General features: G+C 42.9%; 1 protein-coding gene across 1 annotated transcript in view; it reads left to right on the forward strand.

Moving 5' to 3' along the window:
• Window positions 1-1,406: 1,406 nt before the first annotated feature.
• impact (impact RWD domain protein) overlaps window positions 1,407-12,411 on the forward strand; it is a 42,388-nt gene continuing 31,383 nt past the window's right edge. The window contains exons 1-5 of the mRNA XM_072257592.1: window positions 1,407-1,786; window positions 5,878-6,000; window positions 7,334-7,386; window positions 9,050-9,112; window positions 11,438-11,523. Of these exons, the coding sequence (XP_072113693.1) occupies window positions 1,751-1,786; window positions 5,878-6,000; window positions 7,334-7,386; window positions 9,050-9,112; window positions 11,438-11,523 (361 nt within the window). The 5' untranslated portion in view covers window positions 1,407-1,750. The remainder of the gene's footprint in view (window positions 1,787-5,877; window positions 6,001-7,333; window positions 7,387-9,049; window positions 9,113-11,437; window positions 11,524-12,411) is intronic.

Here is a 12,411-nt window from a genome sequence, read left to right on the forward strand (position 1 = left end):
CCAGAAAATTATAGGTTAGTAAACTATGATATTCTTTGACTCTATGACTCAGTGTCTTCCAGTTTTAGATTCCCCTTGACTGGGGAAAAAAGAAACTTTGGCTAGTTACATTATCTATGCCCCTCATTATTTTATTCACCTCTGTAAGCCAGTCCTCAGACTCCTATGCTCTATGGAAAGAAGTGTCAGCATACCTAGCCTCTTCATAATACTCAACCCCGCAGTCCTGGTAACTCTTGCACACTTTCCAATTTGCTGACATCCTTCTAATAGCAGGGCGACCAGACTTAATACTGTACAACAGTTGTGATCTTACCATTACTCGTGCAGCTTTAACACCCCTTCAGACACCTCAACTCCTGTATTCTGTAACTTTTTGTGGGACTCATGGTTTCTCAGCTGTCGGACAAGTCTCGATGTAGGATGACATAGAAGGCATTATTGGAAGTCTACGATATCCTTCAAAGCACCTGGTCACCTTCTCAAAGATCCAGCCAAACTGGTCAGATAGGATTTCCTCTTAACGAAGCCATGCAGGCTTTCTTAGATTAATCTGTGTCTTTTCAATTGCAGAATGATCATGTTCCTCTGACCTTTCCCTGATAATTTTATTACCACCGACATTTGACTTTCTCTGTAACTGTAACACTTCATTTTGCACTGTTACTGCTTTTCCCTTGTTCTGTCTCAGTGCACTGGGACCATGAAATGATCGCACAGATCGTTCGCAAAACAAAGTTTTTCACTGTACCTCGGTACATGTGATGACAATAAAGCAAATTACTCACTGGTCTGTCATTACCAGGCTTATTTCCATTGTCCTATTTGAATAAAGATACCACATGTGTTGTCTTCCAATCATCTGACACCTCTTCTGTGACCAGAAATTTTAACATTTTTGTCCCAACTTCAACAATCTCCTGCCTTGTTTTTGTAGAAGTCTAAGATACATTTCATGAGGCTCCCTCGGAAAACTGATACCGCCTGCTTTTCAATCTAGCAGTATCTGAACAACAGAAACATCGAGAACTAAAAGTGATTTTAAATGTATTTATTTTGTACACCCGAATCTCGGAGAAAGCAATATTTATTACTTTGGTAAACTATCATCGGCCAATGCAATTTTGTACGTTGCGGCGGCGCTTGCGGGCTGCGGAAATTGCGCCGAGTAGCCAGTTACAGGCGGAAGTTGTCGTGAGGTTATGACTTATGACCCGACGGGAATAAGCTCTACTCGCCGGTATAGTGGAGGCGGGGCTTACAGGCTTGTGCGCATTGGCCAGCGAGCCGTGACGTGGCCGGCTGAGACGCTGAGGGAAAGAGTGGTGAGAGGAGAGAGGTAGGAAGGAAGGATTGAGGTGATAGGGAGGGTTGACGTGTAGGGAGAGGTGGGAGGGAGGGATTGAGGTGTAGGGAAGGGAGGAGTACCGAGGGAGAGGGCAAGAGGCATAATACTGTCATAAAGGGAAGAGAGTGAATAGACAAGGGCAGAGGATAGAGAGAGTGAGGGGACAGAGAGCAGGGAGAGGATTGAATTAGAGTTGATGGAGGAGGGGGAGAGAATGAGAGTGCGTGATTGAGGGGTGGAGGCAGAATTCCAGCGACAAAGGAAGATAGTGTTTTCAAGATAGAACGAGAGGGAGATAGTAGAAGAGCAATCAAGAGTGTGGAGGGAAAGAAAGAGGGTGGAGGTGTTGAGGATCTTGAGGAAACAACAGTGAGTGGGATGGATCAATAAATTCCCGGACAAATGGCTGAGTTTGAGGAGGATAATCTTCAGAAACAAGTGAGTACTTCATTGTGTGTGTGTGTGTGTGTGTTTGTTTCTTTCTCTGTACTCGGTCTCTCCCGAATCTGTTATATGATGTCTTCTCAGGCCGTACCTGGGGTCTGGAGCTGGCTTATTTGGACCCTGAGGTGAACCATGAGGTCATTGTGAGAGCTGCAGGTTCTCCCACAGATGGGGCATGATGGGGCCAGTGTGATGGGCAGTTTGTCAGGCCCTTCCACCTACTCCTGACATGTGGCCTTGAAGTTCTTGGTACCCTCCAGAGGATGACTGCTCCTCCTTGCGGGTCAACAACTCAGGATTCTGTGTGGATGTTAACTTTTCCAAGGAGGATTTGAGAACATCCTTGAACCTTTTCCTCTGCTCACCTGGTAACTTCTTTTCACGGCTGAGCTCGGAATGGAGTTTTTTTTTAAGAGTCTGATGTCAGGCAGTCTAGTAATGTTGCCTGCCCCATTAGAACTGGCTAATTGTAATTGGGTCCTGAGAGAGGGCACTGATACTGATTTATCCTATCAAAGTGGAGCATATTTGGCATCTGCACTAGTGTATCTATGTATGCTCGTAGTGCAATCACTCGAGTCGAGTATGGTGTTTTCCTAAGGGGTTGTCTATTGGTGGGCCCTCAGGTGGCTATAGAGGCCAATCCAGGATCCGCATATTCTGGTGCCATGTGGGAAAGTGCAAGTGGTTGGGTCTTTTGGTTGTTCAGTCTCTCCTTTCGCAGCTGTCACTTCTTTTCCGTAGTACAGTAGAGGTCAGCTCTCTTGTGAACAGATTTCTTCCAGGTGTATTTCCCTCTCCAGGTGTCTTCCTAATTTGTAGATGTAATGTTGAATTTGATCAGGCTGATTTTGATGTTATCTTTGAAGTGTTAATGCATGTATGTGCAGATGCAATGAAGATCTTACTTGGATCACAGGCACAGAGCATCATATAAGTAGCATTCATAAGAAAAACAAATAAAATATTGGTAAATTAGTGTATTATTGTCACGTGTGCTGAAATATAGTGGAAGACTTGTCTTACAAACTGTTCATATGGACCAGATCATGAGACAGTGCGAGGTAAATGGTTACAATAACTGGTGGATACAGCCCAACCCATCAGAGGCAAAACTTGATAGTGTGGAGCACTACCACAAGCAGACAGTATTCATCATCAAAGACCCCCCCCCCCCCCCCACATTCTCGCAATTACGTCCCACACGACCAGGTCCCACAACAGTTATTACCCTCCGACCATTGGGTTCCTGAACCGGTGCGGATAACTTCATTCACCACAGCTCTGAAGCGGCCTACAGACTCGCTTTCAAAGATACTACAACTCATGCTCTCGTCTTATTTTTATTTCCACAGTTTGTCTTTTGCACATTGGTTGTTTGTCGGTCTTTGTTTATATATCATTTTTAGTAAAATTCTGTTGTATTTCTTTCTTCCTCTGTAAATGCTGAAGGCAAATGAATCTCAGTATATGGTAACACATACTTTGATAATAAGTTTATTTTGAACTTCAAGAGTGCAGAATAAAGTGTTACTGTTACAAAGGAAGTGCAGTGCAGGTAGACAATTGGGTGCAGGGTAGAAGGGTGAGGTTAGGAATCCATATTAAAATACCAGGGAACATTTACAAAGACGGTGCCAGGAGCTGAAGGACTGAGATGTGGGGAGAGGTTGGACAGGTCAGGACATTTTTTTGTTGGAGTGCAGGAGACTGAGAGGTGATCTAATAGAGATCTACAAAATGATGAGAGGGATAGATAGCATGAATATACTCCGTCTTTTTGCAGGGTTGCAGAATCAAGAACTAGAGGGCATTGGTTAAGGTGAGATGGTAAAGATTTAGTAAGAACTTGAGTGGCAACTTTTTCATCCAGACAGTGGTCAGTATATGGAATGCGCTGTCATGGGAAGTGATTAAGGCAGCTACAATAACAACTTTTAAAAGACATTTGGACAGGTACATGGATAGAAGGTTATGGGGCCAACACCAGCAAATGGGACCAGCTTGGATGAACATCTGTTCTTGTTTTCCCTTGTACTACTTCAATACACTCTTGTACTGAATTAATCTGTGTGAACAGTATGTAAGGCAAGTTTTCCACTGTACTTTGGTATATGTGACAACAATAAAGCAATTTGCCAAGGTAAAAGAAAAAGAAACATTTTTGCAATCTTTCCAGTTTAATGACATCTTTCATATTAGCAGAGTGACAAAAACTCCAAGTGCCTTGTGCATACACACTTCCCGACTTACATACTTCGTGCCCTGACTGATGCCGGCCAGTGTGCCAAGCACATTCTTCACCACACTGTGGACCTGTGTCTCCACTTTCAAGGAACCATGTACTTGTACTCCAAGGTCCCTCTGTTCTACAGGACTCACCAGGCCCTGCTATTCTACTTGGATTTGACTTTGCAAAATGTAACATCTTTCACTAACTAAATTAAACTCTATTTGCCAGTCTTTAGTCCATTTACACAACTGATCAAGAATCCTCTGTAATTTTGATAAGTTCTTTCATTGTTCACTATACTACCTATTTTAATGTCATCTGTAAATGTACCATTTGTACATTCTCTTTTCAATTATTGATACAGATGACAGACAACGATGGAGCCACATGACAATAGTAAACCAATGTCAATTCTGTAGCATCACACATCAAAGTTGCTGGTGAACGCAGCAGGCCAGGCAGCATCTCTAGGAAGAGGTACAGTCGACGTTTCAGGCCAAGACCCTTCGTCAGGACTAACTGAAGGAAGAGTTAGTAAGAGATTTGAAAGTGGGAGGGGGCTCTGTAGCATACTTGTGTTCAGTTCTGTTGACCTCAATAGGAAGGATCTGGAATCTTTAATGAGGGTGCAGAGCAAATTTATCAGGACACTGCCTGGATTAGAGAAAATGTTGAGTGAGCTGGGGCTTTTCTCTTTGGGGTGAAGGAGGATGAGAGGTGGCCTGATAGAAATGTATAGGATGATAAGAGGCATAGATAGAGTGGACAGGCGGCACCTTTATCCCCAGGGTAGAAGTGGCTAATACGATAGGGCATAATTTGAAGGTGAATGGTGGAAAGTATAGGGGGATAGAAACATAGAAAATAGGTGCAGGAGTAGGCCATTCGGCCCTTCGAACCTGCACCGCCATTCAGTACGATCATGGTTGATCATCCAACTCAGAACCCTGTGCCTGTCATGTCAGAGGTGTTTTTTTTTAACAGAGATTGGTGAGTGCAGGGAATGCATTGCTCGGGGTTAGTGGTAGAGGCAGATATATTAGGGATTTTTAAATGAATTGCAAGGCATCTGACCACAAGGATTGAGAAAATCACTGGTGACTCCGCAGGCCTGGGCAAGGTTGTATGGAAGACCAGCAGTTGCCCATGCTGCAAGTCTCCCCTCTCCACGACACCAATGTTGTCCAAGGGAAGGGCATTAGGACCCATACAGCTTGGCACCAGTGTCGTCGCAGAGCAATGTGTGATTAAGTGCCTTGCTCAAGGACACAACACGTTCCCTCGGCTGGGGCTTGAACTCACGACCTTCAGGCAGCTAGTTTAATGCCTTAACCACTTGGCCACGTGCTCACACATAAATGTTATTTTATGTTGTTTGTACTGTGGGTGGGTACCTTGGTCTGGAGGAACATTGTTTCATTTGGCTGCAGTACATGTATATGGGTGAATAACAATAAACTTCAACTGGAAACTTTTGGATAGGCAAGTGGATAAAAGACAAATTGAGAGCTATGTAGGAAGGAAAGGTTAACGCGATCTCAGAGTAGGTTAAAAGATGAGCACAACATTGTGAGCTGAAGGGTCTGTATTTTGTTGTGCACACTGTTGACACTGGGACAGGAGCAGAAATCAGCAGCTCAGTCCATGGAAACCCTCTCAGTGAGGTTATAGATGATCTGATCTTGGCCTCTGCCACTTCCCCAACCTTTCTATGTACCTCCTGTTGTACACGTCTGTCAATCTAAGTGGAGCTTCCCTTGTTTAGAAAATTTAGTCACTGTTAATTCATTTCTCAATGGTAAACAGCGTTGTGTTGTGGTTATTAAATCTCCAATTTTTTCTTCCTTTTCAGATTGATGAGATAGAAGCTCTGTCATCTATCTATGAGGATAATTGGACTGTTGTCGATGAGGCTGCGAGAATCTTTTCTATCAGGATTATTGATCCACTTCCTGAATGGACTATTTGCCTCCAGGTATCCTCAGTGTGTAAGACCACAATAGACAAGAGCTGAGTAAGGCCATTCACCCCATTGAGTCTTTTCCACCATTCCATTATGGCTGATTTATTTTTCCTCTCTACCCCATTCTCTTGCCTTTTCTCCATAACCTTTGATGCCCTTACTAATCAAGAACCTGTCAACCCCTGCTTTAAATATACCCATTTACTTGGCCTCCAGGGCCATACGTTTGCAAGAAAAAGTCTGTGAACCCTTTGCAATTGCCTGGTTTTCTGCATTAATTACTCATAAAGTCTGATCTTCATCTAAATCACAATAATAGACAAACACAACTGCCTAAACTAATTACATAAGCAAGCTGCCTCCAGACCTCCAACCATCAGTCATTGATCCCGCATTCCAAAACTTGCAGATGTCAGGCCTCCACTCTTTGGTCCTTGGCCCGGGTTCATAGATCCCTGACCTCCTGATACATTAACCCAGGGCTTTGACCTTCAAACCTTGACCAGATGGCAAACTCTTCTCTCTGTTCCTTATTCTCAGCTGGTGTACATCAGATCAAAGGCAGCAAGGGTCCTGGTTTCGACCCAAAATATAGGGATTTATTTTCCCCTCCCCCCAGATGCTGGTCGACTTGCTGAGTTCCTCCAACAAATATTCGTTGCTGTAGGCAGCAAGGATTCAGTGAGTTTTGATGTTTATGCAGAGAGAGTGGAAGAGATTCTGAAGAGTTACATACGTCTGTATCCATACGTTTCTAAGTTATACCTGGGTATAAATGACGGGGTTACAGACAGTAACATCACGATTCAAGAGCTGGGTGCAGGTGCTAGGAGATTACAAATACTTGTCATTTATTTCCTTTTAACTTTTCACAGTAAAGGGAGATCTACAGAAATGGGCCATTTTAACACTTGATCCTCTTTTATAGCTCAGAAACAGGCCTTTCAACCCTCTGCATGCCTGTTGATCATTGTTACCCACCCATTCTAATCCTAAAATGGGATGAGCATGGAACATGCTGGCACAAGCAGTGGTTGAGGCAAATAATGGAGATGATCTTAAACACAAAAGCATTGGCTTTATTTATTTTTCGGCAAAGCATGCATTTATTGCCAGACCCCAATTTCCCCTTAAGGACGAGGGGGTGAACTGCTTTCTTGAGCCACTACAGTCCTTCCGGTGAAGGTGCTCCCACTGGTGAAGGAGTTCCAGCAGTTAGTCCCAGTAGAGATAAAGAATCAAAGATGTATTACGAAATTGGGTTGGTGTGTGACTTGGGGAGAGTAATCTGTGTTCAATATACGTTTTATGTATATATAAACAGCTTATGCTCTTTGTATTCCAGGTGATGCTCCCTCCTGAATATCCAACAGCAGCACCACCTGTTTATCAGTTAAAGTAAGCATTGTATCTTCCTAAGCTTTGTGTTAACCCACCTGAACTAAACTTGTTAGGTGTTTGCAGTTGTGTCTGCTCTATCATGTAGAATTAACCCTCCTTAATTACTTTTCCAGTTCCTGCCCCAACCAAGAAGTTGACCACCTTGTTGGAAATTTGTAAGCAGCCAAGTGTTTCTCCTGGTATTGATGGTGAAATTATCAATGTTCACCATTGTTAATCCATGAACCCGGCAGCAATTTTGGAACCCCGTGCTGGTGGGCAATATTCCTGACATCACCACAGATTCGACTCTTGTCCTTCTTTATCCAGGGTTATATATAGTTTCACTACTGAATGCAAGGGATATTGACAAATTGTTGGGAATTCTAGATATTTACCCAGATATTCTAGTGATTTCTTGCATCCACATTTACATGGAGCCATAGAGTCATACCGCATGGAAACAAGCCCTTTGGTCCAACAAAGCAGTCAACGTTTTGGGCCGAGACCCTTCATTGGGCTCCTGATCTCGGTCTGAAATGTTGACTGTTTACTCTCCACCATAGATGCTGCCTGACTTGCTAAGTTCCTCTGGAATTTGTGTGTGTGTGTGCTTTGCTTAAGATTTCCAGCATCTGTAGAATCTCTTGTGTTTATGCATTGTAAACTGTTTAGCATTTTGAAACAGTGCTCTGCATTGGAGTATAATGTGTATTTCTGGTCATCAGACTTTAGTAATTCAGCCGGAGATGGTGCAGAACAGATCTACAAGGATGTCACGTGGACTGGAGGGCTTGAGCATTCAGCAGTGATCGGATAGTTTGAGTGTGTATTCCTCAGAGTGAAGGAGGCTGAAGGATGACCATGGTAGAGGTTTATAAAATCATGTGTTTGTTTCCCAGGGTCAGGGAGTCTAAAACCAGAGGGCATAGGTTTAGGGTGAGAGGGAAGCAGCTTATAGGAGCTATGTAAGGTACATTTCTCACGGGGTATCTGGAATGAGCTGCCAGAGGTGGTGGAGGCAGGAACAGTAACAACATTTTACTGGCATATTAACAGATACTTGAATGAGCAGGGAATTGAGACATTTGGAATTAATGCTGTCAAGTGGGGTTAGTATAGACATAGTGGGCTGAAGGGCTTGTTTCTAGTTCTATCTAGAGAAGGAAAGTGATTTGTTGCTTTACCAACTTTATTAAATAGCTGTTGGATGTCAGGATGCCTCTGAAGTGATGCGTGACAGTGGTGAAGTAAGACAAGAGGAACGCCATAAACCACAGACACAGCCAGATCCTGGGGCATCTTTCTTTGAGATCATCAACACTATTTCTTTGTTGCTGACCACAGAATTTAAGCTATTGTACTTCCATATAAGTCACAGAGCAATGTACTCTGAATCAGGCCGTTCGGCCCGTACCTCTCTAAATCCCGACCCTCCCTGTATCTTTCCAGGTGCTTAAATGCCTCAACCAGTTCCCCTACTCTTCCAGCCCATTCCTTGCACTCACCACCCTCTGCGCGATAAAGCTGCCCTTCAGGTCCCTTTTAGGTCTCTCCCCCTCATCTTAAATCTACGTGTCTTAGGTTTCGATACCACTGCTCTGGGGAAAAGACTGAAACCATCCACGTTGCCTCTGTCTCTCAATATCACTTTTATTTGTTTATTTCTCTTTGGTTTCAGTGCTCCTTGGCTGAGAGGTCATGAGCGGGCAGATCTGTCTAACGACCTGGAAGAAATCTACCTGTAAGTCAATTTCATTTCAAAGATGATGCAAATTAAGATTAATGCTCTCTTTAATTAACTTATATGAATTGAAAATGCTTACTGTAGTAAAGTAGTTAAGGTTTCTGGATCGGCAGCCAGAGTTGTAGACCTTTGATCCAAAGAACAAAATTGATAAATCAACAGAGGCTCCACTTAAAATTTGAGATTCAGATTTATCAGTCACATATGTATCAAAACACAAAGTGAAATACGTCATTTCAAAAGTTTCAAAGGTACATTTAATGTCTGAGAAATGTATACAACATACATCCTAAAATGCATTTTCTGCGTAACCATCCGCGAAAACAGAGGAGTGCCCCAGAGAATAAACGACAGTTAAATGTTAGAATCCCAAACCCCAGCTCCCCTCCCTCCTCCGTGTAAGCGCCGGCAAGCAACAATCCCCTCTCCCTCCACTGGCAAAAAAAAGTATTGGCACCCGCCACCAAGCACTCACGCGTGAGCAAACCAGCAGCAAAGACACAGACTTGCAGTTACCCCGAAAACTTTGTGTTTCACCCAGTATTCGACATACCGCAGGCTCTCTTTCCCTAATAAGGAAGAAGAAGGTGACTCTGTTTTACAGCGAGAGGGGAGACATAACAAACAACTCACTGGTTTATGATGTTAAAAGTCCGTTACATCGCTTTTTTCAAGCTCTGTGCCCAAAGATTTTGAGTCTCTGGGCACACAGCCATAGATATTCTGACTCCCCCCATACTGGCCCTATACTGTGCTGTGCGGTTCAATGTTCTTTGTTGCTTGTGGAGTTACTCAGTAGGTCAGGCAACATCTGTGAAGGTCAGGGGAAAGGTTCGAGACTTTGCATTAGGATTTCCTCCCAACATTTTCAATTTTGCTCCAGATTTCAGCATCTGCAGTCTCTTGTGTTTCCATTCATCCAAGAACATGGGTTTGAGACCTTCCACAGTGCTGAGGAATTTAAATTCGATGTTGAAATGAGACTGGAATTTAAACTTTGGTGTCAGTGATAGCGATCATGAAATTAGTAGATGGTTATAAATACCCAAAAGGTTCACTAGTGTCCTTTATGGAAGGAAATCTCCCACTTTCACTTCCTCTAAGCTGCTTCCTCAGACAGCCATACAGCAGGAAAACAGACCCTTTGACTAATACCAACTAAGGTAGTCCCATTGGCCTGTGTTTGGTTCATATATATTTAAACATTTCTTATCCATGTACCTGTCTTGAGTGTCTTTTAAACATTGTAATTGTACCCTCCTGTACCATTTCCTTTGCCAGCTTATTCCATATACGCACCACCCTTTGAGAGGAAAAATTTACCCCTATGCTCACCTTTGAATAGGCCATAAAAAGGTTCAAAAGTTCAGTTATTATCAAAGTATACAACAGTAAAAGTCTAAAATTCTTCTTCTCCAGATCCCAACAAAACCAAGAAAGCAAAGAATGGAAGCACAATCATCAACCCCAAATCCTCCTCCCCCACACACAGAAAAACAAGAATGATCGGGCAAAAGACACAGAATATATAAAACTTTAAGACTGATAAAAAAACATGGAAATATGATTGGTACTACTCACTGCAAACTTGGATAGAAATCCTTTAACTTTTATTACTGTCTTGTGTGACATGAAATGTGTTATTTTGTGCAGCAGCGCAGTGCAAGACATATAATTACTATAAATTACAAAATGTGTAGTACAAGATCAAAGGAATAATGAGGCAGTGCTAAAGCATCCATGGACTGTTCGGAAAACTAATGGCAGAGGGGAAGAAGCTGTTCCTGAATCATTGAATAAGATCTTCAGGTTCCTGTGCTTCCTCCTTGATGGTAGTATTGAGGAGAGGGCATGTCCTGAATGGTGATGGTCCTTAGAATGTTTTGCGTTTGTATAAGATAGCTGAGTGCCTCAAGAAGGCAGTGTCCATCACTATTTGCTTTTGAAACTAAAATGTTGACACTTTGAATTTTGTTACAAATTAGGATTGAACGCCAGAGTAGGTTTGAGGGACTTAAGCTCCTGATAAGAGTTTGTGTGACATGAGTGGTTGGGATTTGGACTTGTTCATGATACTGAGCAGCTGTAGATTCAATAGATGCCTGTAACTGGAAAGAGGATTGTAAGGAGACGGAGCTGAAGGAGCAGACAGGGGCCAATGGGGTCGTTTTACAAGAGGGATGGAAACTTGACAATTCATGGGGTGCTCCCCCTGTGTTGCAGTATTCTTGAATGGACTTGCCCTTCTTCGGGATGTGGGGGAAAACTGGAACTCCTGGCAGGTCTAGTGGCTGTGTTGTTGATTTGGTTAATCTGTTTCAGGCAAAATTCAGGCGACTGTGTTCTGTTCCTTTGGGTGCAAAAGATTCAGGAGTTTCTACAGGTGAAAGCTCAGTCAGATGCCGCAGGTAAAGTTCATGTATTCTGATATGTTGTTGTTTTGATGCTGCAGTTATAAGTCCAGGTTAATACAAACACATATTTTATCTACCTGGAGGTGCAATATGTAGTTATATCTGCCTAGATATAACCACATATTAGAAAACTTAAAGCATCTGTTTTTTGCAAATCAAAATGTTTGTTGAATTCCATTATCTTATCATAATACAGGAGGCCATTTGGTATCTTAACCGGTGTCAGCTCACAGAGAAATGCCAAACCCCCTGTTAACTTTCCTCATAAAACACTGAGGGCAATTTGCAGTGGCCAATTAGCTTAACAACTTGCTCTTTTCTGGGATGTGGGAGGAAACACATGTGGTCATGGGGAAAATATGCAAACTCAGCACAGACAGCACCAGAGGTTAGGGTCAAACCTGGGTCTATGACCTATCTACTAGTGAGCAGCTTGGAGTTTTGGGTGTTATCTTTATGCAGGTGTTTCACTCGTAGAACACAGTATATACCACAATGTTGTGCTGACCTTTTAACCTACTCCAAGATCAATATAACCCTTCCCTCTCACATGGCCCTCCATTTTTTCTTTCAACGATGTGCCTATCTAGGAGTTTCTTAAATGTCCATAGTATATCTGCCTCTTCCACTACCCCTGGTAGTGCTTTGCACACATTTACCATTCTTTATGTTAAAAAAAAACCCTACCTCTGACATTTCCCCCCTCCCCATAGTTCCTTCCAATTACTTTACACCATGCCATCTCGTATTAGCTGTTGCTACCCTGGCAAAACAGTGCTGACTGTCCACTCCAGCTATGTTTTTTATTTTATACACCTCTATCAAATCATCTCTCATCCTCCTTTCCTCCATACAGAAAAGCCCCAGCTCGCTCAACCTGTG

Source organism: Mobula birostris, chromosome 1 (genome assembly GCF_030028105.1).
Source record: "Mobula birostris isolate sMobBir1 chromosome 1, sMobBir1.hap1, whole genome shotgun sequence".
NCBI lineage: Eukaryota > Metazoa > Chordata > Chondrichthyes > Myliobatiformes > Myliobatidae > Mobula > Mobula birostris.